Genomic DNA, 1246 nt, shown 5'->3' on the forward strand with positions numbered 1-1246 from the left:
GTTTGCATTTTCATATTCAACGCCAAGATCTGCAGTTCACATAACCCTGACCCCTAACCCTGACCCTGACTGACACTGACCCCTAACCCTGACCCCTAACCCTGACCCCTAACCCTGACCCTGACTGACACTGACCCTGACCCCTGACCCTGACTGACACTGACCCTGACCCCTAACCCTGACCCCTAACCCTGACCCTGACTGACACTGACCCCTAACCCTGACCCCTAACCCTGACCCTGACTGACACTGACCCCTAACCCTGACCCCTAACCCTGACCCTGACTGACACTGACCCTGACCCCTAACCCTGACCCTGACCCCTGACCCTGACTGACACTGACCCTGACCCCTGACCCTGACTGACACTGACCCCTAACCCTGACCCCTAACCCTGACCCCTAACCCTGACCCTGACTGACACTGACCCTGACCCCTGACCCTGACTGACACTGACCCTGACCCCTAACCCTGACCCTGACCCCTGACCCTGACTGACACTGACCCTGACCCCTGACCCTGACTGACACTGACACTGACCCTGACCCTGACTGACACTGACCCTGACCCCTGACCCCTAACCCTGACCCTGACCCTCAGTGCATGGTATTTGACCCATCCCTTCAGGTGGTCTGGCCCCCTTTTCTTCCTGGTCAGTAGTTCTGCAGACCTTGTGGGCACTGTCAGGACCAGCTGTCCCACACAAACCTGCTGATGATCATCTCAGACCTGATGCCACATGACCTTCATTCATGGAGCCTTGGCTTCATTGTCAGCGTTGGTCTGAATCCTCAGACTCCACTGTGAGCGCAGCGTGGACGGCTGTTTTTCCGTTATTTCCCGTCTTCATTGGAAGCTACAAACACATAAAAGCAGTCCAGTCATTTCCTGTAAATCTGTGATCTGCATATTTTCCTGGCTCAGGCGGCCGTGGCTGAACCCCTCTGGCTCCTGCGTTCATTCTTCACCTTCACAGAACTGCAGTCGATGGGACTGTGAGTGTGTTTGACTCAAACTGTTGGACCCCAGTCCCGGTTCCGCTGCAGAAAACAGGTTCCAGATGTGGTCAGAGGACGGAACACATGCAGATACGAGCAGCGGCCGTGGTCTGTCCACCTGTTAGAGAACATCCATCCCATAATCAGCCTCTGCAGCTGATCGCACTGTAAACATCCACTGAAGATATGGAAGTACATCTGTGTCATCAGATCTGGAATTCTAAAGACATTGAATTTCTAGCACTGAG

The 1246-nt window shown here is 54.7% G+C and overlaps 1 protein-coding gene across 1 annotated transcript in view; it reads right to left on the reverse strand.

Moving 5' to 3' along the window:
- Positions 1-772: 772 nt before the first annotated feature.
- The window catches only part of cdk11b (cyclin dependent kinase 11B), a 26875-nt gene continuing 26401 nt past the window's right edge, over positions 773-1246 (reverse strand). Inside the window, exon 20 of the mRNA XM_030137962.1 lies at positions 773-856. Within this exon, the coding sequence (XP_029993822.1) occupies positions 773-856 (84 nt within the window). The remainder of the gene's footprint in view (positions 857-1246) is intronic.

Source organism: Sphaeramia orbicularis, chromosome 7 (genome assembly GCF_902148855.1).
Source record: "Sphaeramia orbicularis chromosome 7, fSphaOr1.1, whole genome shotgun sequence".
In the NCBI taxonomy this organism is placed as follows: domain Eukaryota; kingdom Metazoa; phylum Chordata; class Actinopteri; order Kurtiformes; family Apogonidae; genus Sphaeramia; species Sphaeramia orbicularis.